This window comes from Saccostrea cucullata, unplaced genomic scaffold (genome assembly GCF_032062105.1).
Source record: "Saccostrea cucullata isolate Sc308-1 unplaced genomic scaffold, CSIRO_AGI_Scuc_v1 ctg1803, whole genome shotgun sequence".
In the NCBI taxonomy this organism is placed as follows: Eukaryota; Metazoa; Mollusca; class Bivalvia; order Ostreida; family Ostreidae; genus Saccostrea; species Saccostrea cuccullata.
This window is the reverse complement of record NW_026917940.1, coordinates 19,583-38,632: the sequence shown is the minus strand read 5'-3', so window position 1 is coordinate 38,632 and position 19,050 is coordinate 19,583. Positions and strand designations below refer to the sequence as shown.

General features: G+C 34.7%; 1 protein-coding gene across 1 annotated transcript in view; it reads left to right on the top strand.

Moving 5' to 3' along the window:
• Positions 1–19,050, top strand: part of LOC134265031 (poly [ADP-ribose] polymerase tankyrase-like) — a 39,980-nt gene that overhangs the window by 3,457 nt on the left and 17,473 nt on the right. The window contains exons 3-9 of the mRNA XM_062747310.1: positions 2,105–2,458; positions 2,577–2,954; positions 3,145–3,450; positions 3,688–3,723; positions 3,946–4,103; positions 13,997–14,045; positions 15,393–15,674. Of these exons, the coding sequence (XP_062603294.1) occupies positions 2,105–2,458; positions 2,577–2,954; positions 3,145–3,450; positions 3,688–3,723; positions 3,946–4,103; positions 13,997–14,045; positions 15,393–15,674 (1,563 nt within the window). The remainder of the gene's footprint in view (positions 1–2,104; positions 2,459–2,576; positions 2,955–3,144; positions 3,451–3,687; positions 3,724–3,945; positions 4,104–13,996; positions 14,046–15,392; positions 15,675–19,050) is intronic.

The window sequence follows — 19,050 nt, the reverse complement described above, 5'->3', positions numbered from 1 at the left end:
AGCCGTTAGTGCCGAATATAGGACAAAATTTGCAACTTTCCACCGGCGAATGATGGCGTCTCTATATGAGTAAAAAATTCTCGAGAGGGACGTTAAACAACATATAATCAATCTTGAAATAACTCTTTCTTTCTCATAGATTTATAGCTGGTAAACTATATGACTATTAAGTGCATGAAGACAAGAAAAAGCTATAAAAGGAAGAATTTATCACCTGTACTGAACTGAGGCCTTTGAGTCAAACAGAATTAGAAGTTTATCTTTAAAAAATACCTGTGCATAATAAAATATGCATTTCATGACAAAAATAACATTTATGCCTTTATTCCATGGGAATGTACGCAGACTCTTGTTTTAGGGGGTTCTTTACATATGTAATCATATGTACATGTATTTCTTTGAATAGGAGTTAGCTATGTCCACATTTGGCGTTCAGCATATCAGGGCATACGAAAACCATTTTAAGAGCTATCAATACGATATGTAAGAATTTATCAAGTTTACCTATTAGAAATTTTATGTGGTTAATGAGTAATGAAAAGAATAATGTTATCACAATTTTTTTCAAATTACATTCATAACTGTTTTAAAAGAAGAAAAGTTAATTTATCATGAGAAATACATGTGTATTCTTTTCATCATTAATGTTCATTAATTGTCTGACTCATTTAGAATTTTCACTCTTTATTTTGTTACTTGTGTGCTTTTGTATGCCTTCTAGGCCCAAAGTTGGAAATAAATACTTACTTACTTACTTTGGCGAACATTTAATCTGAAAAGTTTCCGTAGACTAGTTCCCAAAGATATGCAAACATTAAAAATAAATTACCTTACTATAATATGTTTTATAGCATAAATATTCTGAAAATAAAAGTATCTTGTTTCCTGCGATAAAACAGCATAGTTACACGCAGTTTGTGGCTTAGCTTAAATGAATACCTTCACCTTAATGAATGGATAAGAATATGTTATTTCAGAGTTTGAAATGCAGATTGCATTTAAACAAAATTTAAGGTATTGCAACATTCAAGGTAGAAATTCGAGACGCAGTTTTGAACCTCAGCCAATCAGATAGCTTATTTAGCCAGCTAGAGGGTGTGGCGGAGAAGTGTGCAAAGATATCAATTTCAAATCAATGTAAATAGATCTTATTGAAACAGAAGGATATGCATGTATCTGATAAAACTAAATACTTTTACAATTCTTAAACGTATTCTATGTACAGGTAATTTAAATTACAACGGCTTTGTTCACTGAAATATTCACTCGTAGATCATTCTTTTTACGCATCGCTTTAACTAGGAGACCCATGAATCATTTGCAGGAAACAAGGACATATTGTGACACGTGTTTAATGTTATGGTCAATTGATATACTAGTAGTTTTTCTGTTGATTAATAGTAATAGGCACAGTGGGAACTTTTAGAAATAAAATTCAGATGATTAATCTTTTCTGAAAGAGAAACGATCTTAAAATGTACTTTTACTTTTAATACAATACTCTGAATCAGGGTTATCAACTGTAAATCGCCAAAAAATCTACCCAATACATTCAAGGCTTGCAGAAACAACGAAATCAAAGGGGTTTGTCTTTTTACATAAAAGTTTAAAAAAGCTTTGTGAAACTGGTCCCAGATATTCTCAGAACTTCCCGGTACGCTCGAATAAAAAATTTTACGAGTTCTAAAAATTTAATGCTAAAATAAATCGTTTCTTATCAATTAAAATATTGAGAGATAAGACATCTCCGTTTACTTGTTATGAATGTTTGTGGAAAGGGGTAGAACAGTCAAGGTTGTTTTTCAGAGATTGACGGTACGGCAGGGGAATGTAGCAAAGAAAATGACTTTTTCTTTTTGTTTTACATAATTTTGTATATACATGTATAAGCATATGTATATGTATGTAATCTGAAGATGAAAGACAAGATGTATGTATTCTAAGTGATAATACGAAACTGACGTATCCTTCCGTTAGAAGATTAACGAAGGTATTAGCACGGGAGAGCACTAGTCATCATAATTATGCTTCATGGTTGGATATTCAGGACCCATTAGTCTCTTGTTTGTTTAACTGAATAATTATGTACAATTTTATTTTGCAGTTGCTTTTTTGGACAACTATAAAGTCATGATTACACAATTGTGCACAGCGGGGGCAGATGTGAACGTGATGAACGATGACAGATTAACACCTCTGCTAATTCTAATGATGCAAATGTCTCCCGCTGAATTTCCTACGAGCAACGATCGACATGAAGACAAAAGCCTTATAAGTTGTCTTTTGAATTACGGGGCTAATGTGAATGTTGTCCTTCCAACCACCTCAGAGTCTACATTACATTTTGCTTGCATGCAAGGGGACTTTGAAACAGCTAAAATGTTAATTAAAGCTGGGTATGACGTCAACAAATGCGAGACGAATGGTGAAGCGCCAATCTTTGCCTTTTTTCCTTTAGGTATATCTTTCAAAATATAACATTCTATAATTTCATTTTTAATTACAACATGGTTATTAAAACAATTTATAAAATACATGTAATGGTATAACCAAAATATGATTATTCATGCACCCAGATTCAGCGAGAGAAACAAGTGTTGTAAATATGTTGCTGGAAAATGGCGCTTCTGCGAATGTGTTGGACAAAGGAGGGACTTCCCTTCTTGAACGTGTTTTTAAACAATTGAAGTCCACTTATTCTTCCTTTCGGGATGAAATGGAACCTAGAGAAGATCTAATAGAAAAATTAACATCAATTTTACTGCAACTTCTTCTGAATGAAGCTGACCCGAATCTCGCCACACCAGGCCAGGACTCTGTCTTAATACAGGCAATACAGACGCCGGGTATGGATGATGTTGCGAGTGCGTTAGTTGAGGCAGGGGCAGATGTGTGTCACATTGGAAGGAACAAGATGACGACATTTGAAGCTTGCTGTCTGAATGATGAAATAGGTGATGTAAACATGAAAAGATACATGTATACCGTTAAATCAAAATTTACATGGGGTCAAATTTTCGAGATTTGAGGGGAAAATATTGGTGTATGGCGACTTGATTTTGTGGATGGAGAATTTTTAGTAGTAATGCATTAAAAAATAATTTTAAAGAAAATATATTCTTTATTTATCTATTTTCTTTGTAGAAAACCTCGGTGAAAATCAGCTTCGTATACTCTCGCTTATAATTGAAGCAAATTTTCCCCTAAATGAGCCATTAAGCGATGGCAGATATCCACTTCAATTAGTTATGGATTATACGAATACAGACGCTATTATACAAGATATGCTGAGTAAAGGAGCAGATCCCAACAAATACAAAGAAGGGGGTGAACCTCCTTTAGTGCTTTCCCTATATCGGAATCCTTCTGTTACCTATGCTTTGATAGAAGCTGGCGCAGATACGTCTGTCAAAAGCAATGAGGGCATTTCCGTCATTAAATTGTTTTGTGGTAGGCATAGTTATATAAGTTTACATTTAAACAATAAGTTAGTGACAAATCACATTTACATGTCAAAAATAAGTTTTTTAAGACTAATAGTTAAATATTTACATGTAGTTAGGGAGTAGACTATTTTGTATTTTAAAAAAATGCTATGGCGTTCAGTGTTTGGTCTGCAAAGTTAAGACTAAGACATTACGGTGAATTTACAGAACATTATTTTATAGCTTTCACTACTGATTTCAGAAAAGGTATTTTATGATGAGCAGTACTGCTGTCTGCGTGAGTAAACTCATTTTAAATTTCTGTTAGCTCCTATTCATCTGTAACACTGAATAGCAAAGTTGAAGAGATTAATATTTTTATGTCGTATAAATTATTTTTGAATTTAAATTGAAATATAAAAAACAAGTATGTGTTTTTCTTCATATCTGTCGCATGAAAATTAAGAGGTATTGTTGAAAAGCATTATATCAAAAACCGAACATTTTACAATTTTAACAGCGAATTCGCAATCTACACGACTCATTATTGATCATTTCGAGTTTGCTAAGAGTAAAGTGGAGTTGGAGCAAAGGACAAATTTAGCTGAGGACACCACAAAACGTACACCTATGGAAACAACCTCTGGAGAAATGAAGCCGTTCTCGGGCAAAGAAAAGGTATCCTCCCTTACTACATTCAGTTACATCTATTCTGAAGAGATAAGTCATTCTTATTTTCTGATTAACATATTTTTCACAATATTGAATAAAGGTGTTAGTCACCTGTGTGGCGCAGTGGTAAGATCGTGTACTCTAGAGTTGCGGAGTAATGAGTTGATCCTTAAATCCTTTCCTTTTGGTTTCGATTCCCGCTGCAAGACAAGAAAACTGGCCCTTCGGACCAGATCGTATAAATCGAGGTCCCGAAAAGTTGTAGTGGATGAAACAAAAAAGTTTTTTAAATGCCCTTGGGTGTGGAGAATAGGTCTTAAAATTGCTGCCCCCCCCCCCCCCCCCAAGGGAAAATAATGGCGTCTCGATATTCAGTACCATGGTATAAGTCTGTCATAAATCGTCAAACTTGAAATTTTGTTTCCGGTTTTCCATAATTTCGTTGTGTTAGAGGTGTGAACTGGTAACGACATCTGTAAATTGTCTGACTCTTCATGAGTATTGCACACACCAAAATCGTCAAAAACACTTTTTTCACGGTCGCCGAGGCACTCAGGTCGCCATTTTTCGTCCAGTCTTTTTCACATGTAATATCGCTTCTTCTGATCAATCACACTCGCAGTTTCATCGCTGAAAATGAACTTTTCCAAATAATTATTCACTGTCCAGTGTTTTACACGACATCAATTTACTCGGCGAGTGCAGTATACAAACCGAATTATCAGGGTTTTTCTTGTTTTTCTTCTTGTTAAGTTCAAAAATCGCAAATCGTAATCTAAGAGCATCATCGAATAATCTGGCATTCGACCACCTCGTACATTGTACATTAGGTTTTCTTTGGCGCTGGATTCGATGCTTATTTTAACTGACTGTCTCACAAAAAGAATAGTTACAATGTTCTTTTGGGTATATCCAACTCAGACATAGACATTACATTACATATCGCCTTTCGGATCTACGAGGATATCATATAGCATTTGTTTCCTTGTGTAGCGAAGCATAACTGAGAAGATCTCAATTCAAAGACTTAAAAATAGTGTGTCATGTGACTACACTCGGAACCCAACCCATATAAAAGCGACTGTCCACGTGTGGATATCATCTTTTTTCTTGAGCGAGCATAACAAATACGCACGTTTGTATTCGTGTGTTGGGTTTTATATTTAACGTTTTAAGTCTATACGTCTCTAGGACGAAGTCCAGAGAAAAAATAATAAAGTGACTTAATTGTTTGTAATCTTACCAAGAACGCTGTTCTGGTCGTTTTACTTTTAAATAGGTGTTTTTTTCTAATACCTGTTTAAACACGTGTTTTTGTCTTATATTGATAATGTCGGATTTGGACGACAGAGACGATGTCCTCTCGCTGGGGGGAAACAGTGATGAAGAGATTTTTGATAATGAAACTGGAAAAATGCAGACTAGGTCTGATAAACAGTCACAGTGTAAAACACGTGGCAATAAAAAGAGAAAGTCGGCCATAGAGCCCGGTGTAAACACTGTTAAACCGTCTAAACAAAGACGTATCACGAAAAAAATCAACAGGAAATGTTACCTGTTTAGACATCAACGAATTAAAATCTGCACTAGGAATTGATACTATATTGCAATCAATTTTTACTCTTTCCGAGTCTGTTAAGAAAATTTCGGATGTACATGTAGGTCAAAATTGGCAAAGTATGGCGCCCAATATGGGACATGACACGGTTAATACTGGTCTGCCCAGTGCAACTGTTTCTAGACCTATATTAAGTTTAGATCAGGGTGAATCAAATTTTTTTGATAATGAAGAGACTTTAAACGATTTCCATTTTAGCTATTTGGATAATCCCCCTAGTCCTTCATTGCCTGGGGTAGATCCTCAAGTTGCTTTTCAGAATGCTTTTGAGTCGGTTGAAATTGAGAAACCTTTAGATGATGATTCATCGTGGAATATTCCAAAGCTAAATCTAGATGAGGTTACCGGCCCTAAAATTGGGTCTGGTCTAGCCAAAGCAGTTAACGCTGCTCTCTCTGTAAAATTTTCAAAAGAAACCATGAATGATATTGGTAAAAAAATATAATAGACCAGAAAATTGCACTTTGTTTAAAGTTCCACGGGTAAACAAGGAAATATGGGATGTTCTCGGAAAACAAGCTCATTCTTCTGATTTGTCTTTTCAAGAGATACAGAAGTCTCTGGCTCAGGGTTTAGTATCTATTGTCAATTTAGCAGATCAATTAGCAAATAATAAAGAAATCGACAATCAAAAAACAAAAGCAATGTTGTCTGATTCAATCAGTCTTCTTGGTTATGGGTTTTACAATTTGTCAATGAAAAGACGACATGAGATCAGAAATCACTTGAATCCTAGGTACAGAAAGATATGTAGTTCTGATGTCCCTATTTCTGAAAATCTGTGTGGTGACAGTTGTATGTCGAAACTTAAAGACATAGGTGACAAAAATAAGTATCCCCTTAGCTCTAACAGGGGGCAAGGTGGAAACTACTCTGCATACAGAAACAGAGCTCCTTTAAACTACAGGGATGCTGCTGGAAATTTCCAGCAGCACAACCAAACATATCAGTACGGTCAAGGTTATACGTATCCAAACAGAGGGTACCAATACAGACCTCGAGGAGGCAAGAGCTACAAGAGAGGAGGACAGAGCTATTCCCAGCAGCAAATTAAAGTTATTATCAGAGAAACAGTCAGAAGAGATAGTTAAGGTGAGAAAGCTTAACATTGACTATTGGAAGAATTTTACAAATGATAAATGGATTTTAAGCACAGTTGAAGGCTATAAAATTGATTTCATTGAGGAACCAAAACAATCTTTTATTCCAAAAGGAATCTCCTTTAATGAAAATGATTCAAAACTGGTTCAGAATGAAGTAGAACAGTTATTAGCAAAGGGTGCCATTGAAAAAGTTTACAATCCATCAGATGAATATATTTCTAACATTTTTTTAGTATCAAAGAAAGATGGAAGTCGGAGACCAATTATAAATCTAAAGAGTCTTAATGAATTTATTGAAAACCAACATTTTAAGCAAGAAAATCTGCATTTTGCTTTGGAACTAATTGAAAAATATGATTATTTGACATCAATCGATCTTAAAGATGCTTATTTCAGTATAAGTATCCATCCAGATTTCAGGAAATATTTGGCTTTTTATTGAATGACAGTTTGTATAGATTTACTGTTCTTCCTTTTGGTCTGGCCTCTGCGCCAAGAATTTTTACTAAAGTTTTGAAACCAGTTTTTGCAGCCTTCAGATCTATGAATATTAAATGTTGTTACTATATTGATGATTCTCTCATTGTTAATACATGTTTTGAGAAATGTAAGAGAGAAACTGGTATAGTGACAAATGAGTTGGACAATCTTGGTTTCTCAATCAATCGCAAGAAGTCAGTGAGTCAGTAATGATACCCACTCAAAGATGATTGATTGATTGTATACTGTTTAACGTACCTCTCCAGAATATTTCACTGATATGGAGACGTCACCATTGCCGGTGAAGGGCTGCAAATTTAGGCCTATGCTCGGCACTTACGGCCTTTGAGCAGGGAATGATCTTTATCGTGCCACACCTGCTGTGACACGGGGCCGCGATTTATACAGTCTCTTCCGAAGGACGCCCCATTTAGTCGCCTTTTACGACAAGCAAGGGGGTACTGAGGACCTATTCTTACCCGGATCCCCACGGGGCCCCACTCAAAGAATAAAATTTTTTGGCCTTATCATTGATTCTGTGGAATTTAAGGTCATTCTTACTGATGAAAAGGTATCAAAAATTATGACATTATATTTAGAGACTTTACACGAGCAAATTGTTCCAATTCGTAAATTTGCATCCTTGATTGGTCTTACTGTTCATGCATTCAATGCTATATTTGTTGGACCTTTGCATTATAGAAATTTGGAAAGAGACAAAATAAATAGTCTTAAAAATTCTATAGATTATGAATCGGAAATGGTTATTTCAGAAAATAGTGTTCAGGAAATAACGTGGTGGTCACATAATATTAAAAATCTCAATGGGAAATTAATTCGCAACCCATCAGTTGACAGCAGGGATGAAACTAATGCATCACTTCAAGGTTGGGGAGCAAGTTTTGAGGATGTCTACTGGAGGCCGTTGGTCTGTTTTAGAATCTAAGATGCATATTAATGAATTGGAACTTAGAGCTATTCAGTTTGCACTCAGAGCTCTTTTTGCAAGCTATTCAAACTGTCACGTTGGTATTAAATCTGATAATACTACTGCAGTTGCTTATATTTATTCCATGGGGGGAATGACTTCTGAATCCCTTGATTCTGTTGCTATTCAAATTTGGAACTGGTGTTTAGACAAAAATATTATTTCAGCTAAACATTCCAGGAGTGGAAAATGTTAAAGCAGATTTTCTTTCAAGACAATTCTCAGATTCTAAAGAATAGATGTTAAAATCCGATATTTTTATTCGAATTTGTCATCATTTTTTCTTTCCTGACATTGATTTGTTTGCTTCAAGACTTAATGCACAGTTAAGCAATTTCATTTCTTTGGTATTTGATCCAGATGCTGCCGATACTGATGCTTTTTCCCAGAATTGGACCAATTTAAAACCATATATTTTTCCTCCCTTCAGATTAATAGGGAAAATAAGAAATAAAATCATTTCAGATAAAGTAGAGGAGGCTATTGCAATCATTTCTTTATGGAGAACTCCAAGTTGGTTTCCAATGTTAATTTCATCTTTAATTTCTGTTCCTGCCAGGTTACCAGGGCGCAAGGATCTCTTGATCATGCCGCATACTGGAGAGTTTCATCCCATGGTAAGGAAAATGTCCTTGATGGCCTGTGTTCTATCAGGAAACACCTTGAGAGTCAGTGAATTCCAGAATTTGAATGCTCAATTATTAATGCAGCCCTTAGACCAACCACCAATAAACAATATCAATATGCTTGGCAAAAATGGGTTTTTTGGTGTGGTAAATGGAAAGTTAATCCGTATCAACCGTCTGAGGTGAATGTTGTCAAATATCTGGCACATTTAATGAAACAAAAATGTTCATATTCAGTAATAAATTCAAATAAAGCTATGCTTTTACAAACCCTTTCATTTTTCAATGTGAAATGGGTAAATAACCAGATTCTGATTCCAAATTTATTAAAGGGATATTATAATTTAAATCCCCCTGTACCTAAATGTAAAATGACATGGGATGTCTCAAAAGTTTTGCATTTCTTAAGCGGCCTTTATCCAGTTCAAACATTGAATCTCAAAATGTTGACACTAAAATTAGTAGCACTTTGTGCACGAACTACTGCTGCAAGAGCACAAAGTCTCTCAGCTTTGAATTTAGATTATATGAAAATTTACAATGATAAAATTGTGTCTCAAATTCATACTCTTATGAAAACTTCAAGGCCAGGTATTGTATTGCCTTCAGTCACATTCCATAAATATGATGAAAAAGAACTTTGTGTTCTTGATACTTTAACAGAATATTTAAAGATAACAAAGGATGTACGCAAAAGTCCTTTTTAGCTCACCTGAGCTGAAAGCTCAAGTGAGCTTTTCTGATCACATTTTGTCCGTCGTCCGTCTGTGCGTCTGTCTGTCTGTCTCCGTCTGTCAACTTTTCACATTTTCGACTTCTTCTCAAGAACCGCTGGGCCAATTTCAACCAAACTTGCCACAAAGCATCCTTGGGTAAAGGGGATTCAAGTTTGTTCAAATGAAGGGCCAAGCCCTCATTCAAGGGGAGATAATTGGGAATTAATGAAAATTTGGTGGTATGTCTTAAAAATCTTCTTCTCAAGAACCACTGGGCCAGGAAAGATGAAACTTATGTGGAAGCATCCTCAGGTAGTGTAGATTCAAGTTTGTTCAAATCATGACCCCCGGGGGGAAGGCGGGGCCAAAATGGCCGACCAAAGTTTTACATAGAGATATATAGGAAAATTCTTTAAAAATCTTCTTCTCAAGAATAGCAAAGCCATAATTATTCATATTTATATGGAAGCATCCTCTGGTAGTGTAGATTCAAGTTTGTTCAAATCATGATCCCCGGGGGTAGGGCGGGACCACAATGGCTGACCAAAGTTTTACATAGAAATATATAGGAAAAATTCTTTAAAAATCATCTTCTCAAGAATAGCAAAGCCATGGTTGGTCATGGAACTACTTTTGGATTTGAATTTTTCAATAATTAACCAATTTCTACTTTTCCTAGCCACAGTGCTCAGGTGAGCGATGTGGCCCATGGGCCTCTTGTTTATTTATAGCATACAAAACTTATTTGAAAGTGACAACTTGTACACTAGCTAGATGATTGAAAGAAGTTTTACTTTCCTCTGGAATTGATACCTTTACCGCTCATTCCTTTAGGGGAACAGCAGCATCCCTGGCATATAACGCTTGCACCTCCATGAAGGAAATCATGGATTTAGCTAACTGGACCTCTGCAAAAACTTTCCATGCGCATTATTTGAAAGAACTTCCTGTGCAGAATTCCTTTGCGAAAAGTGTGTTGGACAATAATATGAAAAGACAGTGATTCAAGTGAAGTTTTTCTTTTTTGTGTAAATAAATGGCTGATATCATTTCATTTGATTAAACATTCAATGTGTTTATAAAATATTTCTTGTTGTGTTTGTTATTTTGTGACAACACTTTGAATATGCAATATGATACCATCGTAGAGCCGAAAGGCGATATGTAATAGAATGGTCCCTCATCCAAGCATACCTTTAGGGATGTGAAGGATGAGAGACATTCTATGTAATGAGCCTGAGGCTCAAGAGGGTATCATATACCCACCCATATTTAACAGACTTTCATGTTTTGATTTTCCCAACCCTTTTTGTGGGTTGTCACAAATTCTGTAAATTATGATATCCACACGTGGACAGTCGCTTTTATTAGCTCTTCTGAGCCAAAGGCTCAAAGAGCTAATGCTATGGCCATTTGTGCGGTGTGCGTTAACTTTTTAGAATATGGGCCATAACTCAAGAACCCCTTGGCCAATCAGTGTCAAATTTGTCACAGGGCCAAGGGCTACCCTTTGTACTAAAATAAGGGTTGGGACCCTTAAAGAAGGGGAGATAATCAGGAAAACAAAACCAAAAGTACTGGTTGCTAAAAATTCTTCTTCTCCAGAACCACCAGGCAGATTTTCACCAAACTTACATACAGGGATCAGGATATGTCAAAGATGAAAAATTGTTCAAGGTATGACCCTGGGGCAAAGGGCGTGGTCTCAAGGTCACTTCAAAGTTGACCTAAATTTACAATTAATAAAAATGTTAATATTTTACTTACTATAAGGACTAGAATCATCAAATCTTGTAAGTTGATGCATCTTAGGACTTCACATCATGTTAACTCAAAAGTAGGTCACAGTGTGGGCACCGTGACCTACTTTTTGAACTTTATGACTAATTCTTTTTAAAACATTTAATCCCATTATTTCAGACCCTGAGAGGTTTAGAATCACCAAATCTTCTAAGTTGATGCATCTTGGGACCTTAAAACATATAATTGAAAAAGTAGGTCACTGTGACCTACTTTTTGAATTTTGCTGGCATTTGTTTTCAAATTGTTTAAAAGGCCTATTTTGAATACTATTTAACCTATGATCATTAAATTTTGTCAGTTGATGCATCTTTGGTCATCAGAAACTGTCGACCAAAAAGTAGGTCACTGTGACCTACTTTCGACATTTTATGGCTAGATTTAAGTATCTCGGGTACTTATTGGCTTAGAATCATCAAAATTTGTAAGTTGATGCATCTTGGGTTTTCGGAAAATGTCGACCTAAAAGTAGGTCACTGTGACCTACTTTTGACATTTTATGGCTATATTTAATTATTCTAAGTTACTTATTGGCTTAGAATTGACAAAATGTGTCAGTAGATGCATCTTGGGTTTTCGGAGAATGTCAACCAAAAGGTAGGTCACAGTGACCTTCTTTTGACAATTTATGGAAATTTTTTATGTATCTCAGTTACTATTTGGTTTACGTAGAATCATTAAATTTTGTCATTTGATGCATCTTAGGTTTTCGGAGCATGTTGACCAAAAAGTAGGTCGCTGTGACCTACTTTTGAATATCTCAGGTACTGATTGACTTAGAATCATCAAACTTTGTCAGTAGATGCATCTTGGTTTTTTCGGAAAATGTCGACCTAAAAGTAGGTCACTGTGACCTACTTTTGACATTTTATGGCTATATTTAAGAGGGTACTTATTGGCTTAGAATTGTCAAACTTTGTCAGTTGATGCACCTTGGGTTTTCGGAGAATGTTGACCAATAAGTAGGTCACTGTGACCCACTTTTGAATATCTCAAGTACCTACTTATTGGCTTAGAATCATCAATCTTTGTCAATTAATGCATCTTGTGTTCTAAGAAAATTTCATTCAAATTGTATCTTAGGTCTTAGGATAGATTGTATAATTTATCAGAAGAAAGATTCAAGGCCCTTGGGCCTCTTGTATGGGTTGGGTTCCGAGTGTAGTCACATGACACACTATTTTTAAGTCTTTGAATTGAGATCTTCTCAGTTATGCTTCGCTACACAAGGAAACAAATGCTATATGATACCCTCTTGAGCCTCAGGATCATTACATAGAATGTCTCATCCTTCACATCCCTAAAGGTATGCTTGGATGAGGGACCGTTATTACATTTTCTATATGGATCATAAATATTTATTAACTTTGTCTGATTGACAATATCTATGTTGTTTTGGAGACCATGGAGAAAATAATATATTGGAATTCTAATGGTTACCGATTGCTCCACGTACCAAATGCAGACCTATTTTTAGGTTCTCAGGTGACCTATTGCTATCCGTTTTCGTATGTCATCGTCTGTCGTGTGTTAAAATTTGAACATTTTCAGCTTCTTCTCTGAAACCATTGAACCAATTTCAACCAAATTTGGTAAACAGCATCTATGGGTAAAGGGAAACAAAAATTGTGAATTTCATGGTCCCTGCCCCCCTGGGGGTTGAGGGGTGGGGCCAAAACCACTAAAATTATTGCAATCTTTAAAAATCTTCTTTACTCCTGGACATCAAGCAGTCAAACTGTTAGCATGAATGTAATGAGCATTGAGTCCTCTACCAAAATTGTGAACTTCATGACCTTGGTTCAGGGGTTCTGGGGCTAGGGTGGGGCTCTATTGATTATATAGTGAAAATGCATTATTTCTTTGAAAATCTTCTTCTCTGCTTCTGGATATTAAATAAAATAACTAAGCTCATAGTTATGATGAGCAAGAGTGCCTCTTCCAGATTTGTGAATTTTATGGCCCCAGGGTCAGGGGTTCTGGTGTTAGGGCGGGGCTCTATAGATCATATAGTGAAAATGCATTAATTCTTTGAAAATCTTCTTCTCTGCTTCTGAGTATTAAATAAACTAATTAAGCACATAGCTATGCCTCGCTAACAGATCTGAAAGTTCGCTGTTCCGTGAGTCGGCAGTTGCAGTTACAATATGACCATCCTGATCGTTCTCTGTCAGTCCGCTACGGATCCAACAGATCTGAATTGTTTTCGGGCTAACTTCACCCCAAGCTCGTTTCACGAATCGTATTTCCTCGCCGAACGGAATTTTTTCAGTTGATTCGATACGCAAGAGCGTGTTCTAAATATGAAACAAGAACATCTACAGTCTCGTTTAAAGTAAAGTTATTTAGAAAGTTCTATGTTCGATACAACGACCCTGCAATCGTCAGCAAAAATAATTTTATAACAAGTGCATATACACGTAAGTTAATAGAGGAATAGTATCACAAGAGGAAATTCGTAAAACCACTAAGAGTATATGATAATTACAATGCGTACAAGCATTTTGTCAAAAAATTATTGATTTAAGATTATTACTGTGACTCTAACTTTAATATTTTCTTTTACAGATTTTAACAAAGAAAAGATCTCAGAAATTATCTGAACAGCAAAGAAAATGTACATAACGATCTAAGTATAATTTTTCATGTATAATTGCAAGCTTACTACATGTAAATAGAAATTTTCATTTCATTCGCTAAATTATGTTGTGAATAATTTAAACTGATATCAACTAGCAAAAAGTACTCAAACAGTATGATTCAAGTCTTCACAGAAAGAACATTTTAAAAGTTTGAAAGGACTCAATCAAGAACAATAATAAAAACTTTATTTTTGGATAAATCCAAGAACTGTAAAACAACTATTATTCGGGACGACTTTATTTAGCGATTTACAGGAAATAAAGTAGTTCGCGACGATTTACTTTCGCGATCAAGCCTTTTTATGCCCCCCCCCCCCCTTAAAAGAAGGGAGGGCATATTGCTTTGCTGCTGTCTGTCGGTCGGTCTGTATGTCGGTCCATTTAGTTTCCGTTCATTTTCTTCACAATCGTTGCACAAACTGGAATGAAATTTGGTATACAAGTTTATCAGGTGCATATCTAGATCAAGTTCTGTTTTGGGTACAATTGCACCATTTTTGACAGTTATGCCCCTCGGACTTAGAAAAATTCCACTTATTTGCAGTTTCCGTTCATTTTCTTTGCAGAGGTTGCACATAATGAAATGAAATTTAATATACAGATTTTTCAGCTGAATATCAAGGTCAAGTTCTGTTTTGGGTAGGATCGCACCATTTTAGACAGAGTTAAGTCCTGTACTTTTGGACTTACAAAAAATCCACTTTTGAGGGAGGGGGCATAAGTGTTATACAAACATCTCTTGTTTTGAACTTTTTTTGATAGAAAAAAGACTTTACGGACCCGTTTGCGGCGAGAAATATTCGCGATGATGAGGCTCTGGCGAAAATTTCTCGCACGCGAATAAAAGTTGGTTTACTGAATATTTTATCTGGCTTATCATAATAGTTTTACGAATGTATTTGTAAAAATGTTAGTATTTGGTAAATCTTTAGTCCGTATAAGTATGAAAATCATGCATTTTTATTATTGTATAGTTATTGGAGACATCTAATTTCTAATTACAAAAATATGCCAAATGAGAATTTTTCAATTAGAAAATGAGTACTAGTAGTCGGTTAATATTTACTTCTTACATCGTCTGCGTCACTTGGCATCTATCGTGCCATACATTTGTAGCGTGGTATGAGGGTGAAACATTTTCAGGTTTTTAATCATGGCTCTTTCTATGGATAAAAAAAATTCAAAATGAGCTTAATTTTTCAGCAATTTTTTTTTATTTCAAATCAGGCATACAGTATTTCGATTATTATAGACTATTTTCGGTTATTCATATGTTCTACCGTAAAACTGAAACAAAATGTGACATTTCCTTTTTTTATTAGGTGAATCGAACATATGCTGTGAAATCATCAAGATACTGATCGAAAAAAACAACGAAAATGTGAACATCAAAACGCCCTGTGGACTTGCTCCACTGTGTGTCGCTGTTAAGCTTGGAAGTCATTCGCTAATCGATTACCTTCTTGAAAAGAAAGCAGACCCTAACTGCATGAAACTAATGAATGAATCTCTACTATTCTTTGCTTTGATTCGTGGAAATGAAGACATAATCAAAGGGCTAATTAAAGCAGGGGCAAACGTTAATCACTGCACGGTGCTTCCAGGTAAAATAACCTCTAAATAATGCAACGTTCTCTTAAAGGTGCATGGATAAAGATTTGAAGTGATAATTTTCTGTATACAATGTAATATCACGACTTATATATTTTAATACATTGTAGTATTTCATATAAATATACTTAACCAGAAGTCTCTGTCGAGACTGTAGCTCTACTGGTTTGTAGTTATCAAAAACCATTGCACTATTTTATATATCTTTGTGTAGACTACTTGTGTGCCAACTTATTTTGAAATCAAACTAAAACTAGATGGAGTAGCGTTTTAAAGGAATTTTACAAGAAAATTCTACTTTTAGTAACCATGGCAACACCGTTCATTGAAATCAAAAACCAATGCACTATTCTGTGTATCTTAGTGTAGTCTACTTGTGTGCCAAGTTATATTGAAATCAGACCTAAACTGTAGAAGGAGTAGCGTTTTTAAGGAATTTCACAGAAAATTCTATTTTTAGTAACCATGGCAACACCGTTCATCGAAATCAAAAACTGATGCACTATTTTATGTATCTTAGTATAGTCTACTTGTGTGCCAAGTTATATTGAAATCAGACCAAAACTGTAGAAGGAGTAGCGTTTTTAAGGAATTTCACAGAAAATTCTATTTTTAGTCACCATGGCAACACCGTTCATTGAAATTAAAAACCGATGCACTATTCTATGTATCTTAGTGTAGTCTACTTGTGTGCCAAGTAATATCGAAATCAGGCTAAAATTGTAGGAGGGGTAGCATTTTGAAAAATTGTTTACAGACAGACGGACAGACAGACGGATGGACGCCGGACGCATTACTATCGCATAAGCTAGCAATGCCAGCGGTATAGGTGGCGCTGCGCGCGCACAGTTTTGTAAACACAAGGAATTTCGACCCCGATGCACATCATGTTATATTACGCATCTTGACACCTTCCCTGCCTTCTCCTATGTTTTGATTGGTGGATATTCTGAAAGTTATGACCTTGAACTAAGTGTATATCAACATTTTACCGGGAAAATCTCATGAGGCATTGTTAGTAAGCGCAATTGAATTTTTATCAACTGCCCTTTTCAGCTTTAACGATCGAATACGCGAAAAAAGGGGTGATATTCCACAGGTTTATTGTATAAACTACAGATATCAAGAGATTTCATTCAAGTTTGCCTACGTAATATACTTGAAAACATTCGATAATCTCATGTACCCTTAACCGGAAGTTGGGACAGAGGAAATTCGTATGTTAATCTTCGTGGCAAATTTGACTCGTTAATGACGTTTAAAGCCCCAAACAATGTGTAGGAAGTATTGCAATGTATATTTTGCTGTATTACACTTGTGAAGACATATTTTTAATATTATCTGTGAGAAAAATCACGACTGTCAGTGCTAGGAAAGACACGTCAGTACCACTATAGAAATACAACGTACACTATGCAAATAATACGGCAATCAATGAAAATAATCTTTTTGAAAACTTTAAAAATTAGTTGATCATCTAAAAATTCTCAAACAAAATTCCTAGATACAAGTGATGTGAGTATAATCACATTGTCACGAATAAGTAATTCTATGCATGCACGTGTATGTATTTATAAAAATAAATAAAAATCAATGTTCAAGAATGTTAAGACCAAACATTTTGAAATACTTTTAAAGATGACACTTAGTGACTTACTAACTGATAATTTATTTTTTTTTTTTGTAAGTTTTCATAAAAAATTCTGTTCAGAATTCTTTGATACTAGTAGTTCTTTGAAACACAGTGGATCAGTATAATTGCAATTGATCATTTTGTTTCAATTTACAGCATAGATTAATTTAAATAACAACACCATTTATTTTATAAACTTAATGACTTGGGAATTGTTCAGTAATCTCATTTGAAGTATGAATAGGGGGTGTTAGCTATAACCTAGCATGCTAAACAGTTTTTAACTTGGAGAAATGTTGGTATGTTGATTTTCAACGTTGTTTCAGCTTCGGAGTACTGGGGTGCTGTTTATAATTAATAAACATTTTTTTCTGTTCTTGTTATTCAAATCTTAAGTAACTGTAACATTTATTGGTTTAAAAATCTTCTCAATTTCATTACCTTTTAATTGAAAAGGGAAAAAACCCTATAAATCAACTCTGACATACACTTGATGTAATTAATACAACTTGTTGTCATGCTCATATGCTATAAGTAAAATGTAAATAAGATTGTATGGATATAAAGGCACATTTTATTATCTATACATTAATCTGACATTTTGAAATATAACACAAAACTTATTAATGCTGTGAAATAGTAGCTGAAATTTTAAATATGATTTTAAGCTTAAATTTGGTTTCTTTTCATTTTACACTTTATTGAAATTGTCGTATTTATCATGGTATTGACTGTCCCATAATTGATGGGGAATTTTAATTTTTAGTCTTAATTATTAGTAGAGACATATACCTATCACCTAGAAGTCATAAAATGTAGAAATTTGACTTTTTTAGTGGTCAACTGGAGTGGGGTTGCATTTTACTGGTTTTTGTAATTTATCTGTTTTTCATATTTCACAGGGGTGCCGTACTAAAACGTCTGTCATTTTGTTAAAAATTGTTGTATCAAGTTAATGTTTTCTGTTTTGACTTTTAAATAGGCTGTAAAAAGCACCCACAACAAAAAAAATTTAAAATTTTCATTTTAAAATTTTTGTCTGGCATTGCTACATAAGCTCTTCTGGTCTCTGACCAGTAGAGCTAAAAATTATCTCATCTTAAAGTTATTTTCTTTAAGTTATTGAAATTACAAATTTTTGGATGGATTTGATCGACACATCCTTGCACTCTGACAAATTTTAATTTTATTCTTTTAGGAAAAGTTGCAATCTTGTTTTGTATTAATGAAAAAATGATTAAAAATATTAAAACTTTAATCCAGAAAAATAATTATATTCAGAGTAGAAATGTTAGAAAGCAAAAACCCTTCACAAGTAACGTTATTCCGCGCCAGGTCTTGTGTACAGAGTTAAGCAAATTGATCACACTCGTGAAACGTAAAGTTTTTATTAACAGGACACGAACTATGTTATAGTTGATGTCTACGCTTCACCGGGAGCGTTCAGTTGTTAAAGTCTGCTCGCCAAAACTGCACGGACTGACAATAAACTGTGTCTATATTTTGCTTTCGAACATTTCTACTCTGAATTTTTTGGATTATAGTTGAAATATTTTTCATTAGTAAAATTAAGAATAAAATTAAAATTTGTGAAAGAGCATGGATGTGTCCTTCAAACCCGTGTAAAAATTCGAAGAATTAATAACTTTTAATGAAATAAGATTTTAAATTTATTTTTGCATGAATTGCTATTAAAATATATCAGTAATATTATACAGAAAATATTAACCTCAAAT